This window comes from Colletes gigas, unplaced genomic scaffold (assembly GCF_013123115.1).
Source record: "Colletes gigas isolate AHSC1104 unplaced genomic scaffold, ASM1312311v1 Colletes_gigas_Sc00001, whole genome shotgun sequence".
In the NCBI taxonomy this organism is placed as follows: Eukaryota; Metazoa; Arthropoda; class Insecta; order Hymenoptera; family Colletidae; genus Colletes; species Colletes gigas.
The window spans coordinates 418,393-432,228 of NW_025106630.1; the positions used below are offsets into that span (position 1 = coordinate 418,393).

The following is a 13,836-nucleotide window of genomic DNA, read 5'->3' on the forward strand; positions in this document are numbered from 1 at the left end:
AATGCTCGTACACGCGTCCCTGTGATTATTATTCGTGAGTCAGCTGACGTCCGGGTACTAGTACTCGCATAAGTCCCTCATTCTCGACGCCGTATATGCGTATTTTCAACAATTAATAACTTGAATACGAACCTTCAACCGAATTTTGTTATTCTTAATTTTCGTATTATTTTCACTCATAAAATCAATTAAAATTTCACGTATATTTTCTCAAAAACCAATAGATATCGACATTGTTTTTTGTTTATTTCATTCTGAAAAAATTATTTTTGGTTGTGAGGGTAAATTACAATTATTTTTGGTTAATAGACATAACCCCGAATTCCTACCCACTTCCGAGAAAAAAATTCCTTACCGAAAATATAATGTCTGACCATACATGATATTTTTCCCCGAAATTTCATGCATATCTTTAAAAGATTGTAACTTCTGGACGGATTGGAGGATTTTAATGTTACAAAATGCAAACTACTCGTATTTTGGTGAAGAATGTGTAGAAATTCTAAAATTATTCGGAATGTTGTTCCATGACACCTTAAAGTGAGAAAAACCCCATAAAAGTGGCCCAATTTTCAAACAGCCATAACTTCTACAATAGTGAATATATTTCAATGAAACTTTTCTCTGAAGTAGAGCTCATGGATACCTACAAAAAGTATTAGACAACTTTTTTGTAGAACGTCAAACAAAATTGTTAAAAATGAAAAACGAATTTTTAAGAAAAATCGACAGAGGGTAGGTGCCTTTCGGCGAAAAAAAAATTTCAAATCGTTCTGGAAAAATTATTTTCGATTGCAGGGATCAATTACAATCATTTTTGGTCAATAGACATACTCTCGAAATTCTAACCATTTTCGAGAACAAAATTCTTTACTGAAAGTATAATGTCTGACCATGAATGATGATTCCACTGAAATTCGGCGAAATTGAAAAGTTTCAAATGATTCTAAAAAAATTATATCTGGTTGCGGGGGTCAATTACATTCATTTTTGGTGAATAGACATACCCCCGAAATCCTACACATTTTCGAGAAAAAAATTCCTTCTTGAAAATATAATGTCTGACTAAGAATTTTCTACTGAAATTTCATGCGTATATTTAATGCATCATAATTTATGAGCGGAAAAAATACATTGGATGTAAGGCCTACTAGTATACCTCGTCCGTGCTATTACTAGCAATGGACAGAGTATAATATAGTTGTAGGTCGTATGATAGCCATAATAAATTATAATAGAAATGGAAGCAATACTATATTTAATAAGTATTTAGTTTTAAAGGAAATTCTTCGAATGAAGATTATGTAACTTTCAACATTTATTCAAATGATCGATTAAGTACTCGGTTACGAGAAATTTTGTAAGCTTTTTACGACCGATTCCTCAAGTTTAAGTTTGCTTATTATTAACTCCAATCTGTCCTCAATCTTATTGCGATCTCGTTCTGATCTTGTATCGACTTCGTAGACATGCAATTCAGAAAGATACGATGTAAATAGAAAACTTTAATCAACATCCATCGTAAACTTAGGGAACATCGAAGTCGTTGTTTTTAAATGTTTTCGAGCCATGGCTTAACTTTAATACGCAGACTAAAAAGGTTTCCCGTTATTTCATCCGTTTTAATTACTTCTTATCGTTCGATTAATTGCCGCTGAACGGTGTATTGTGTTCCATAAAAGCGCTATGAAATTGTTCTTTACATACAATGATGCAAAAATGAGTCGAAAATCAAGATTAACGAAATTGCGTTTGGGACTTTATATTCGAGATAGATATTTTATGAAAATACAAATTGAAGAAAATAATCATAATTATAATCATAAATCGTTAGATCTTGTGAAGGTATATTTGATGCCTCATTAACCTCAATCTAAACAATCTTAATGTAACGAATGAAATAAATTTACAATGTATACCTTCTTTTCTTCCAATTTTGAAACATTTCCACAAGATATCGATTCTAAGGTAACGATTCTTTGTACAATAATTTGTTCAATTAACGTCGATACGACTGGTTGAACGATAATTGTGTGTACAACCTGACGATGTGGTCGTGTCGAATGACAGTGCAGTGCTGCCATACGACTATCATTGCAACTGGAGACACGACTCATTGTAGAATAAATCGTTACGTCTGTGGCCTCTATTATGCAAATATATGCAAACACTATGCGCTCGTTGTCGCTGATTCATTTTCTCTACCCGTCGAAATAGATCAATTTAGACTAGCCGTATACATTTCCAATTAAATCGATTTACTAAACCACTAGCAAGGATCAATTATTATATTAATATTTCCTGACCTACGATAATATATCGTCTCCCTAAACGAACTAAAAACGAATCGAATATATAATTTTGACTCAGCGGCGTAATTTAAAACATTTTACATTTCACAAAGATACGATATCGAATCCTCGAGCAGGGTTTCCCCAAATTAAAAAAATTACGCTAAATTAGACGACTGAGAATTGCTTCTCGATCGCAGAGTCTTCATAATTTTCTCGATACGTGTCCCCCTTATATCGCGTTATAACTTGGTTCCATCGGTGGAATCCAGCAAATGGATTCGAGACCGTCGAATGCAGGAAGTTTTGTAATTACTTAATTGACGACGAAGTTAACGCGAAACTTTTACCTTTCAGATAATTCGATCTCCAGCTACGAAAGGTACTTGGGCGGAATGCAGGTGCCGCACGGTCGATTAAAGTCGGATTCTGCGGTCGACGACAAGTCGCAGAAGCAAAGCAGTCAGATCGCCAAGGAACTATCGGACTTGGTGATATACTTGCAAGCCATTAAATTCCGTGGATTAAATACAACGCCGGGTACTACGGCCACTGGAAAGGCCCGTCATCAGCCTCACACGGGCCCCGTTCAGAGGCATAGTATCGCTGGAATAGGAACCACCACCATACCTGGCACTTCCGGTTCGCCACAGTCTCTGTCAACATCAGCTTCGCTCGCCAGCGGTGGCAGCAACATTGACAATCTCTTTAGGTTCGTTCTGTAGAATAATATTAGCAAATATAGAATTCAGAGGCCAAATATTTCGTTAAAAAGTGAACCAGAAGTTTGGAAGTCCCTTTATAGTTCTTGGAATTTTTAATTTTATCAAGAAAAAATATGTGATTCCATTTAAAAAAATTAGCTTGACCTCGAAATCTACTCCACCACTCCACCTATACAAAAATTTAAATAAAACAACTTTTGTAAGAACATTTTTTGATACCTTCAATACCTTATGAGATCCACCATTCACACTTAAACGTAACACCCTCTATATGTTAAATTATATGTACTATCTATGTCGTTGTCATAATAATGTCAATTATATTACACGATTAGCAGAAGCGATTTTTAAATGTTCGATGAAGTTCTAAATATAATATTTAAGAAATATTGTATCTTTCTTTGATCAGAAAATAACTTAAATAAATGGGTGTTTTTAGATTTCAATCGCCGAATACTGTCAGAATATACAAGAATCGATCGAACATTTTTGGTTTGGCGAATTGTATGAAATAGGAAGATAGTGCTAATGAAGTTTGTTAAATATTTCAGAACCAATCGCGGTGTGCCTGCTTGCTTTCAATGCTCCTCGTTGAACGAGAGCACAGCCAAGAAGATCTGCAGAAAGCAGCCTTTGGGCGTTGTTGCTCACGCCGAAACCCAGTTAATTCGAACATACCCGGCTGGAATGCGTATTGACTCCACAAACTTCAATCCCGTGATATTCTGGGCCGTTGGTATTCAAATGGTAGCGCTAAATTACCAAACCGACGATGCCGGATTGAATTTGAACGCCGCAATGTTCGAACAAAATGGACAGTGCGGATACGTCAGGAAACCTTCAGTAATGTGGGACAAAGGTCACATGATGTACAGGTACTGGCAAGAATATCTTCATATTAAAATAAAAATCCTTCTCATTCAATATCATTGTGGGCTAAGTAGTCCCTGAATTTTATAAAACCATTATTTTTTACTCTATTATTTCTGTTATTATTTTATCCAATTTATTGTAATGTTAAACTTGCTCAATCTAATCTTTTAAACTGTTTGTTTTTGCAGCTTGAACATTTAGCTATCCCCAACGTTCAGAATAATTTTAATTCCTGTTACATAGTACTTTTCATTTATGCAATTAAGATTAACTCTCTATAATCCAAATTATGTTTCACTTCTGAACACAATTCTCGATGTTTCTATTGTCTCAAAGAATAATTACAGTGGGAGTGGAAAGCATTCGTACAGCGATTAATTGCGACTAAAATGCTGAATAATAATGTTTATTGAACAATATTTGTTCAGTAAGCATGTTACATGTATTCTCCAAAGTCTACAGAACAACAATATCAAATAAATAAACATTATTATTCAGCATTTTAGTCGTAATTTGTCACTGTATGTATTTTGAATTCTTTCGTTGTCAGACCACTCTAGTGTGAAACATTTATAATGACTTCAGAATCACGTTGACTTATAGAGGGTTAAATTAATCTCCCAGTAAATTATTTACCACGATCCTGTTCGGAGTTACTTGTGCCTACCGCGCCAAGATACACTCAAATATCTTTTGCAAAAACGTGAAACTCTATTTTAGACGTTTCAATCCCTGGGACAAGGAATTCGACGGACTGCACTCGGCTCACTTGACACTCTCGATAGTATCCGGCCAATATGTTTCCCCGACGAATTTCGTGGCCAGCACCTACGTGGAGGTCGAGCTGGTCGGGATTCCGATAGATTGTGCCAAGCATAAAACAAAAGTGATACAGAGCAACGCCCTGAATCCGATCTGGAACGAGAAATTCTGCTTCCAAGTGATGTTCAAAGACCTCGCCTTCCTGCGTTTCGGTATCGTCGAGGCGAATTCCCACCACCTGATCGCCCAAAGAGTGATACCTCTGAAATGCTTGAGACCCGGTTACAGGCACGTCCGTTTGCGTTCATGCAAAAACAAACCCTTGGCCTTGTCGACGCTCTTCATCTATTCCCGTCTGGAGGAGGAGAGCCTGGACTACAACACTTGCTGTCGCGACCACAAGGAATCGTCAAAGCGTCCATTGTCGGGAAAAGAACCCGAGAAACTGACCACCGTGGACCCTGGACTGGGCGGGGTGACGTTGAAACGAAGAATGTTCTTCCTGATGGTCTACCACGTGGTGCCCAACGAGCCCTACACCATCTTAAAAGTGACTCAAGAAAGCACCACGCAAGAGGTGATGCTCCAAGCCCTCCAGAAGGCTGGCATATCGGCGGATCGCGTCGACGAGTACATCCTCGTCGAGGAGGTATCCCGCGGTTGGGAGAAAAGGGACAGAGAAGAGCTGCCCACGCAACGGGTGTTGGACCCGACGGAGCATCCGTTGCAGGCTCAAGCACTGTGGAAGGGACAGGGTCGCTTCCTGTTGAAGAGGGTGGGCGACGATCCCAGCAGTAGAGCCTGGTTGGCGTCCATCAGAAGCACGGCGGGCCACTCGAAGCTCGACTCCGACAGAGACACGTCCACCCACATATGGGACGAGGCCGACACTTTCCTGGTTTGCATCTACAACGTCTCGCCTGATATACCCTACGCGATACTCCGTGTTCCCGTGAGCAGCTCCGCCCAGGACGTGCTAGCCCAGGCACTGGTAAAGGCCAGGAGGATGGAGAATCCGATGAAGTTCGCGTTGGTCGAGGAGCTCGAGTGGGGCGGGACCGGGGCCGTAGGTAGCGGGAATCGTCAGCTGAGAGTGTTGCGCGACGATGAGAACGTCTACAGCACCCAAGCGTTCTGGAAGACGCTGGGTAGATTCATTTTACGGGAACGTGAGCAAGCGATACCGAGGCGACACCTGCTGCCGGCCACGCTGGACAGACTCAGTAAGGGCTTTTCTGTTGGGAGATCGGTTTCCTTGCCAGGTTCTAGCAAGGAGAAGGTGCCTGTTTCAGAAGCGCTTTCCGATCCAACTTCCAGAGGCCTCAGACACCGTCTGCTTATGTCCGGCCGCAGGAGGGAGGTACACTCGGACGGCGAAGACACCCGTGAGTCCGACATTCTGAACGCGGCCCTTCACTTGAAGAAAGTGTCGTTGAGGAAGCTAAGGGTGTGGAAGTCATAGTGGCAGTCACGGGCGACGTCGATATCATCGATCTTCGCCGCTCGGAGAAACGACTCGTAAGTTACGATAGATCATTGCGTTCGGGGCGTAGGGAATCTAACGTTCAGCTTCAACAATCAGCGACCCGGGAACACCGTGACGCAACCAAAGATATACGAAACAGACGCCTAATTGTATGCGACCGCTATTCGAGCACGCACGATCCGAGGTCTTCGCATCATCGCTTGGAAACAAAACCGGTATTAATGAGAATAGTATGATTGGGACGGAGTTTGATTGGACGTAATGTCGTTGTAACGCGTATCTGGAATTTGGACAGCTTCGACGGTGCAAACGCCAGCAAAATACCAAATTATGTTCAAGTATCGATAGCATTGAATTTATTTTGGATCGTTTCGATTGCTAAATTTATGTGTAAATGTCGTTAACGAGCGAGGTTTTTATAATAGTGTCTTTCACAGTCTCGAGTTTCACGAATCGTCCACCCCGTTTTTCTAGTCATGTTAATATTGTAACAACGTACAAATTGTGATCCTCGACGAGGATCCACCCAGAGACTTTCAAAAGAGTACGCAAGAAATATTTTTAAAAGTTCGGTTCGATCGATCGGTTCGTTTGGTTGTAGATTACCGCAAACCTGTTTTCCATATTTTTCTATACACGTGTACATATTTTTAATCTAAACTATATATTTTAATACATGTATATATTTATATTTAATGGATACACTGTATTAAACGACCCTGTGAAGAAACTTCACGGCACAGATTAAGAATAACTAGTCAATTCGTTTTAATTTGAAAAAAAAAAATGAAGCCAAACATCAAACTCCGATATCGATGTAACTTACACCGGGACCTGATTCTTTTTTATAAACATTTACTTGACCCTCAAGTTATTAACGCTTGCACTTTGAGTACCTGACTTGTCTCTAAAAGTTCTCCTTTATTCGCGACAACGTTCGAGTAGTATCTTTGTAAACGCATAATCGACACGCATTTTATTCTTTTGGAGAGACACTTGTTTAAAGAAAAAATTAAAGGGAACGAAATCGTCTTTACGAATCACTCCAAAATTACAAGTATCGATCATTTTTTCGACCCAACTCTCGTTTCGTTGCTAGCAATCGATAAAAGACTTCACTTGACGACAATAACAATTATCTTTTCTATAAAGTGTACAACGCTGGTAGCTAATTTTAAACCTACTGGCCAACTCTTCACCCATCAAAACGTACTTCGATTTCTCAACGTTCTCTTACGAAACTGCACCAGTTTTGTTTTACTTCGTCCCCGTAATAGGCGTAATAGATATTAATAAGACTATCTCTATCTAAATTTTACAATCTCGATTTTCTTAAATTCTAATGAAATTCGTTATTAAACTTTGATTACCGATTGATCGTCTCGCTTCCCGTGGGAAATGAGAGTCAGGAAAACTACAGCGACGGCACGGAGCGAAATAAAGCGAGACCGAACTATAATTTTAAAAATGGCAAAATGAAGACGTCTAGTCAAGCTCTATCATCGATGTATGTTTAGAGACAACCGAGCACGATGTATTTAAATTATTTTATAGATGCGATGCTTCTAGGTGTGACTCGTAACGCAAATTAAAACGACTGCATTCTAAACCTAAGAGGTTCACATCGTAGGGCAAAATTCTCGGAATCGCGACGTAGTACGTGAGCCTGTGACTTTGTTGCCGCGAGTCTTCGATTAAAAATAAAGAAATATCCAAAGAAAGGAACAGTATTATTCGCGTGTAACGTATAGCCACGACGATTGCGTGAATTTCGTTCGACGCAACAATCGTACTATTTAGTCCACGTGCGTGTGTGTACGGTTTCTCGTTCGTTCACTGACGCACCGCTGCACACGGACCACAATTCCAGTGTGCTGGTTGGCATCGGTGATTAGGAGCCCCGGGCAAAACCGTAGGTCCCCGGCCAATAGCATAGTCGACGCCGGTTAACGCCAATAAACAGCAAACAACGTACACTCGTACGTTCGGTGATTGGTTTATTACTGATTTGCTAAGAGAATGCAGTGCGGGCAATATTTGTACATAATTACATTATCTTTTCCGTCGTTGTATCTAATCGATACGATCGGGTAACATATACGCGCGTGGAGAACATGCTACTTGCGAGGGGAGTACGTGATCACGTTCGAGACGCACCGATTTGGCTCAAATTTTATAAATAAATCTATAAATAAATAAATAAATTTTATAAATAAAAAAGTCGATTTTAAAGTTTTGTATTTTTCGGATACGTTTTTTCTAATTGTTGTTACATAATCATTTGTGTTAGGTATTTCTTATATTTGATTCAACCTGTATTGGTCCTATTTAGTACAGACTTGTGCTTATGTATTATAAATTGGAGCTGCTTTATGGTAACATAATGCCATAGTTTTATTTAGGTAATGTAAATAAATACGTTTATCATTGGAAAGTAGAAAAATTGAACGTAACGATACTTTCGAGTTCGTTTGCAATGGTTACATGTGATTTACAAATATATTTGTTATAATGCTTTGAATTATTATCTATCTATATTATAATAAAATAGTTTAATATTGTCTGTTATTATTACAAGTATATAGTATATACTGGATATAACACGCATTAGAACATATACCAAAGATCAATTAAAACATAAGTAACTGAGATTAATTTCGAGGTTTGACTAATAACAATTGCACATATCCTATCATATATACAGGGTGTTTGGCCAACCCTGCGAAAAATTTTAATGGGAGATTCTAGAGATCAAAATAAGACGAAAATTAAGAATATCAATTTGTGGATTGAGGCTTCGTTAAAAAGTTATTAAGAAATTAAATTAAAAAATTTCAAATCCTTCACGAAAAAAATTATTTTCGGCAGCAGGAGTCAATTACAATAATTTTTTATGAATAGACACACCCACGGAATCCTACCTATTTTCTAGAAAAAAATTCGAGAAGGTATGAAATTTTTCGACAAAATTAAAAAATTTCAAATCGTTCTGGAAAAATTGTTTTCGGTTGCGAGGGTTAATTACAATAATTTTTGGTAAATAGACCTACCCTCGAAATCCTGCGCATTTTCTAGAAAAAAAGTCAGTATGGACGGAACTTTAAATGTTAATAACTTTTTAACGAAGCCTCCATCAATAAATTAGTATTCTTGATTTTCATCTTATTTTGGCCTCTAGAAGCTCCCATTAAAATTTTTCCCATGGTTGGCCGAACACCCTACATACTTCTGACGCAATAAGGACGTATTAAATATCATTATTTAAGCAAGCAAATCACGAAAATTAGAAAAAAATACAGCCAAGATTCGTTGAACAACAATGGGTCGAAACTTTAATTTCGACTTTCTCGTCAAATTTTGGTGCATCTCATGCGTTCAATTCACTATTATACAAGGTATCTTTCAAGGCAGTAAACATTTCCAGTTTGGCAGATCCATTTCGAATAAAAGATTTTGGAACAGAATTATCTTGCATCTCCCACACTTGACAAAAATATGCATAATTTTCAATTCAGAACGACCCTGCCAATCGAAGATTTACAAATTGCCTCGCGATGTACTCTGTACGAAGTGTTGGAAAATGGAGCCAGGTCGGTGACTCGAACTCGTCGCGTGTTCCATATACTTAGGCGTATTAATTATTGTTGATACTGAGAGGGAGAGAAAAAAGTAGATCAATGTTACTTTTACGATCGTTGCCCATGCCCCTGGACTGTTAAACGAGGATACTTGTAGATTGTAAATACGAGACCAAGGAGCGTCGGTTCGTTCTTTCACTTTAAAACATCATGATCGCTCGAAGTACAGTGCACCACTCGGTTTCGATATTTTCATCGAAATCTTCCGCCTAATTTTCACGATATTAACGCACGTATAGGTGCGAATATCGACGTAGAGGGTAATACGAAAATCTATCTACCGCGGGCCAGAGACGCCACGAACACGTTGCCTTTCGTCTTCCATACGCTAGTGTACACTCTATCGTATTTATATTGTTTCAACGAACCTCGACTGACATTTTCGGATTACTTGTACGCGATTCTACGCCGAACCGAGCACATTTTAATTCTAGAAACGGCAAATATTGAACAACTCGAGCCCCAACGCTCGATACAATTAGTAATTTTATCGACTTTCGCTGTTAAAAAAATTAACGAATACCACGGAAGAGAAGAACGATAATTTTCTGCCGTTTCTGGAATTAAGCGACATTGAGCGACGTAGAAAAAATAATTTCTTTAAAGATCGTGGCGCCGCTGAGCACCCTTATATTTTTCGACACCACTTCCTTCGCGTATCTTCTTCCCATTTTTTCGAACGTACGGACGTATCCCGAAACAAATCCAGCTAAACCGAGCACATCGATACGTCGAATTTTTAACAATCAAGTTTGCTCGATTGCTAAATATGAAATTAACAGCGAACGAAACTCGTAGAAGAAAAAAAATCGAATTTAGTAATTTTAGCGCAGTGGATAAAAACGATTTATTTTGACGTTAGAGCAACAGGTTTTTAAAATTAATCTAACAAAACGAGTAATATACGAAATTCTTCTATTTTATTAAGCCCACAATTGGTACAACCGTCTTCTCATAAATCCCTTCTAGACTCGTAATTTGAAATTTGTAAACATTTAGATAACTCTGATGCCAGAATTTTACATAATCCTCTGTATCTTACGATAACAGCTAAAACCACGATTAGGAATAGAAAGCATACAATTTCTTTAAAATTTCTTGAGCAGTGAGTTAACTAGAGTTAATCAAAATAGAAGATAAAACTCCCGGCATAATATATAAATACTTAAACAACATACACGCGCTCGATAAGTATTTATACGATTATTTGAAAATTTTCTTAACGATTAAATCTGTTATCTTTCATATTAATTTCGAAGTTTGGATACAATTACGAAGATAAGAGATCGTAAGTAACGTTTCATAGCAAGTAATTATAGTGTATAGCAAAAAATCATGGAACATTATGTACATAGAGCAAACAATGGCTACTAATGACGATAATTAATTGTCACAATTAATTCCAATGCTCCTTGAGTCTCGGACAAAACCCCCGCATCGAGAATATCATCGACTACAACGGACGTCTTTCGAAACTTAGAAGGCAGATGCAAATACTGCAGTAGTTCTCAAATCAAGCTGCTATTTGTTATTAAACTTTTCAGAAGCATTCGCGTCGCTACGCATTTATGAGGAAAAAGAAAAAAAAGAAGAAAGCTAGTGTTATCGGTGCCCACGAAAGCTACGAATTCCGATGTTCAACGAACTCGTTTAAAATCGAATTATTTTGTTATTAAAAAGAAACCACCTTCTATCACAGAATTAGCATCGTTTCTGTTGCAAAGACGAGAGAGTCACATACAAATTGATTTACCAAAGTAATTTCGTTGAATCAACGATCGTAACGGCGCTTATGCTCGGAAAATACTCTTCTTTACGGCTGAATACGAAAGATTTGTTGAAGATAATTATAAGATGAAAACTACGTACATTGCACTCCATCGGAAAGAAACAACTACTTCTTAAAACTTTTGGGACCATTCTCATTAAGTATATGTTCGAACAAGCTCTCAAGGGCCAACTTCAACGTAAACGATGCAATATTAAGTTTATTTTCGTCGATAAAGATGTAGGAACTTAAGGGTAATCAAAGAGGACGAAGAGAAACGAGAACGAGCTGCTCGATATCGATATTCGAAAAGATTTCAAAAGACGCGATCGAGTCTCGCGAGTTGCTCGCCTGCGCAAACGAGAATCATTTAGCCGTTTTTCAGCTTCTAATAAGAAATGATCTTTCGTGCAAAATACACCGTTCCAAGATTACAGTTCAACGAGCGAACCGTAACTGGCATAACTTTCAAATTATGTAAAACCAAGATAAAATTTATTACTTCGTTAGTACTCGTACTCGTATTTATATTAAAATATACTTCGAGCATCGTCAATAATTTCGTGGAATTTACGAGGTATAGAATTTATTTAGCACTTTGACTGCCACGTCACCCATATATGAGTAACAGAACCTTTAACAGTGGAACTAAAACAATTAATTCTCTCGTAAACAATTTTACGGTTTTAGACTGGCAGTCAACGTGTTAAGGTAGTTTTAAGTACTTACAGTAATGATTCTTAAAATGATCATCTGGAGTTGGTACATTCATCTTTCGTACAGCTGAGGTGAAATTCGACTCCAGTTTTTTAAATGTCGTCTTTCACTGGCTCTGAGGAGGATCTCTCAAGATGAAAGGAATAGAAACGTTCAACTTACGAATCACGTGTTCATTTTCAGAATCATTAGAGTATAAATCCGAATTCTGACTGGCTAAATTCCAACTCTTTCCAAGTATTTGGAAAACAAAAGTAGTAGTAGATTCAAATTTAAATAAAAAATAAGAACGATATCCATTCGATAGTCCAGATATATTCATTTCAATGAGGACTTCGATATTCCGAACGGTCGAGCTCTTGTAAAATCCACGGTAAATTTTTTCGTTCAACCTACATACGGTTGAACGGCACCAAAGCCGTTCCATAGATTTGGAACAGCTTTTGTTTCCAATCGTTCCGTAAACAAATGTAAAATTCCAAATCCATGTTCGTAGAAACAATCCCGAAACGTTGACCTCCGTCGAATATTTATTTTTCCCCCCTTCTCGTTCCGTTTCCCATGTCGTGACAGTTTTGTAAACCGTCGAACGTTAAACTGTCCCTTTGTATCGTTTTATTTACTCGTCCACGAACGCCTTTGACGTTTTATCGTATCGGAGCAACCGCCTATTTTTTACATTTTAAGTAATTCGTTGGGAAGCTACGAGTGTCGTTCAATAAGTTCTTAGAAGAAGATAGAAAAGCAAATTATTTTAGGTAGATTTTTTTTAATTTTTCAACATAATCTCCTTTTAGCTCTATACACTTTTCCAAGCGTTTCTCCAACTTTTTCAAGCCATGTAAAAAGTAAGATTTCGGAAGGTCCTCAAAATAGGCAACTGTGTGGCGGTGACCTCCTCGTCTGACGTGAACCGTTGTCCGCCCAGCTATTTTTTAAAATTTAGAAATAAAAAAGAGTCACTGTGGACCAAATCCGATGAATACGGTGGATGTTGTAATAATTCGAACTTTAATTCCATGATTTTGGCCATCAAAACTGCACAGGTGTGCGCCCGTGCTTTGTCTTGATGGAAGAGGATCTTTTTCTTTTTCAAATGAGGACGTGTTTTCTTGACTTCTTCGCTCAACCGGCGCAATAACGATGCATAACACTCCCCAGTTATTGTTTTTCCTTTTTCCAAGTAACCGGTGTGGATGATTCTGTTTGTATCCCAAAAAACTGTAACCATCATCTTGTGCCATCATCCACGTTTCATCCACAGCTATTTACCGACGCATAAACTCGTCAGGACTGTGACGAAAAAGCGGCAAAACAGCCTCAGAGTCGACCACAGGATTGCGTTTATTCTCCACTGAGAGCAAACGCGGCACCCATCTTGCCAAGGTTTTTTTCATACCCAATTTTTCGTGCAAAATTGAAAACACTGTACCTTGCGATATGCCTGTGGCTTCAACTATTTCGCGTACCTTGATTCGTCGATCACTCAAAATCATATCGTGGATTTTGTCAATCATTTCGGGAGTAGTCACTTCCACTGAACGTCCCGAACGACGTTCATCATTTGTAGATTTAC

At 38.3% G+C, this 13,836-nt stretch overlaps 1 protein-coding gene across 3 annotated transcripts in view; it reads left to right on the forward strand.

Annotated features, from left to right (window-relative positions):
• LOC122404937 (1-phosphatidylinositol 4,5-bisphosphate phosphodiesterase epsilon-1-like) overlaps positions 1 to 8,496 on the forward strand; it is a 231,231-nt gene extending 222,735 nt beyond the window's left edge. For 2 of the 3 annotated variants that reach the window (XM_043409383.1, XM_043409459.1), the window contains exons 19-21: positions 2,649 to 3,003; positions 3,568 to 3,891; positions 4,610 to 8,496. In XM_043409383.1, the coding sequence (XP_043265318.1) occupies positions 2,649 to 3,003; positions 3,568 to 3,891; positions 4,610 to 6,113 (2,183 nt within the window). In that variant the 3' untranslated portion in view covers positions 6,114 to 8,496. The remainder of the gene's footprint in view (positions 1 to 2,648; positions 3,004 to 3,567; positions 3,892 to 4,609) is intronic. The other variant, XM_043409544.1, reaches the window with a different exon arrangement.
• The last annotated feature ends 5,340 nt before the right edge of the window (positions 8,497 to 13,836 follow it).